The following is a 1,667-nucleotide window of genomic DNA, read 5'->3' on the forward strand; positions in this document are numbered from 1 at the left end:
CACTTCAGAAGGGCTGTGTGGCCCACTTCCACCTCCAGCAGTTCGGGCTCCGGCTGCTCGGCCTCTCCGGGCACACCTGGGGGGGTCGGGGGGGGCACCAGCTGCTGAGTGAGCTCCAGCTGCTCACCATGCCCTTCGCTCACACCCGCTTGCAGCAGCTGTTCTCTCTGCCACTTCAATGAGGGTTCGAAGGGCACGCTGTCCTCTCTAAGCCTCAACCACTCTGTATGATCCCCAACCTGGGGAACGGCCCTCTCCTGGCTCAAGGGAGCTGGGGATGGACATTTCTGGTCACTAGAGCAGAGACCCTGAGCGCCAGGAACTCCCAGATGAGGCTGGCAGAGGGTGGGCCAAGAGGAAGGCCCCTTTCCTTCCAGGCCCCCTCCTCCCTGGGTGAGCTCAGAGTGAGGGAATGCAAGGCATGTGCCAGGCCCAGGCACACAGGCCCTTTTTGTCCCCACACCCAGGGTAAGACATCATTACTCTACCCTTTGCCCCCCAACGCCCCCCCATAAGACCCCAATGGACAACCCTGGTCAGGAGACCCCTATCTCCTACTCCGTAAGCAGCACCTCTGTGAATTCCCATACTCTCAGGGGACCCCATCCTGGGAGTCTTGTGAGTACAGGATGGGTCAGAGTCATGGAGGGGCCAAAATCTATCCCTGGGGTCGGGGGCAGGGGTCAGGGCAAGGGCCAGGCAGTGGGCAAGAGTGACGTCAGCGGTGCCAGTGTCCTGCCCGCCCCACAAGGAGGTGATGTCACTCCATACCATCTGGTTGGACTCGGGTGCCTGGGTGGTTGCCCTGAGCTGGCTCCCATACAATGAGGGCAGATGGAGTGGTCTTCAGCCCAGAGCAAAAGCCTCAGCTCCCTGACTCGGTTTCCCCAGCGCTAGAAGAAGGGGGCAGGGTGGGGCTGGACCTTCTGCAGCACTGGAGCCCCATGCAGCCCTTTCCCCTCCATCCCCCATAAAGGTTTTGAAGGCAGCAACCGAGGGTACCCCAGGGACACTGTTGGCATGGGCACGAAGCCATGGCATTGGGTATTGCCCAGACCTCCCCTTTCCCAGCCAGCCAGCGGCTAGAACTCGGGAAACAGAGCCAAGAGAAACGAGCGACACCACTGCGGCCATACAAGGGTAGGGTGAGCTCGGGAGCGCCCAGCTCCTAGGCAGTTTCAGAGAAAAATTCCGAGGTGCAGGGGCCCTTTTCCCACCTGAATCTGGTCCCATTCCGGGAGGTGTAACAAGTCTGGGGCGCTCGCACTCTGGGACTCCACGATCCCTAGTCCCTGCCACCTGTGACCCCGTCACCCGGGTAGGCGCGAGGGGACCCACACGGCGCTCCAGCCTTTGCCAACGCCCTGGCAGGGCGGGAGCCGCCGTTCCTCCCCCTCTCGCTCACCTCTAGCCTGGCTCGAAGCCCAGGCGGGAGAGGGAGGGGTCGGTGCACCCCTCCAGCTAAGAAAGCTGCGTTTTCCAGCAACAGGCGGGCGCGGAATTCAGGATTTGGGGATGCGCTGTAGCTGCCCCTCCCGCCAAGGTTCCAATCACGCTCCCCGCCCCCCGCCCCCGAGAAAGTACCTGAAGGAAAGCTCTCCCCAGAGCCCGAAGGGACTCTACTCCGCCCCTTCCCGCTCCAGGCAGCAGCCCCCTCCCCGTCTCCC

At 62.7% G+C, this 1,667-nt stretch overlaps 1 protein-coding gene across 1 annotated transcript in view; it reads right to left on the bottom strand.

The window, feature by feature from the left end:
* The window catches only part of MCAM (melanoma cell adhesion molecule), an 11,401-nt gene that overhangs the window by 5,827 nt on the left and 3,907 nt on the right, over positions 1-1,667 (bottom strand). The window contains exons 5-6 of the mRNA XM_010830656.1: positions 1,058-1,168; positions 27-173 (exon numbers count right to left, since the gene is read on the bottom strand). Of these exons, the coding sequence (XP_010828958.1) occupies positions 27-173; positions 1,058-1,168 (258 nt within the window). The remainder of the gene's footprint in view (positions 1-26; positions 174-1,057; positions 1,169-1,667) is intronic.

This window comes from Bison bison, unplaced genomic scaffold (assembly GCF_000754665.1).
Source record: "Bison bison bison isolate TAMUID 2011002044 unplaced genomic scaffold, Bison_UMD1.0 scf7180017864518, whole genome shotgun sequence".
In the NCBI taxonomy this organism is placed as follows: Eukaryota; Metazoa; Chordata; class Mammalia; order Artiodactyla; family Bovidae; genus Bison; species Bison bison.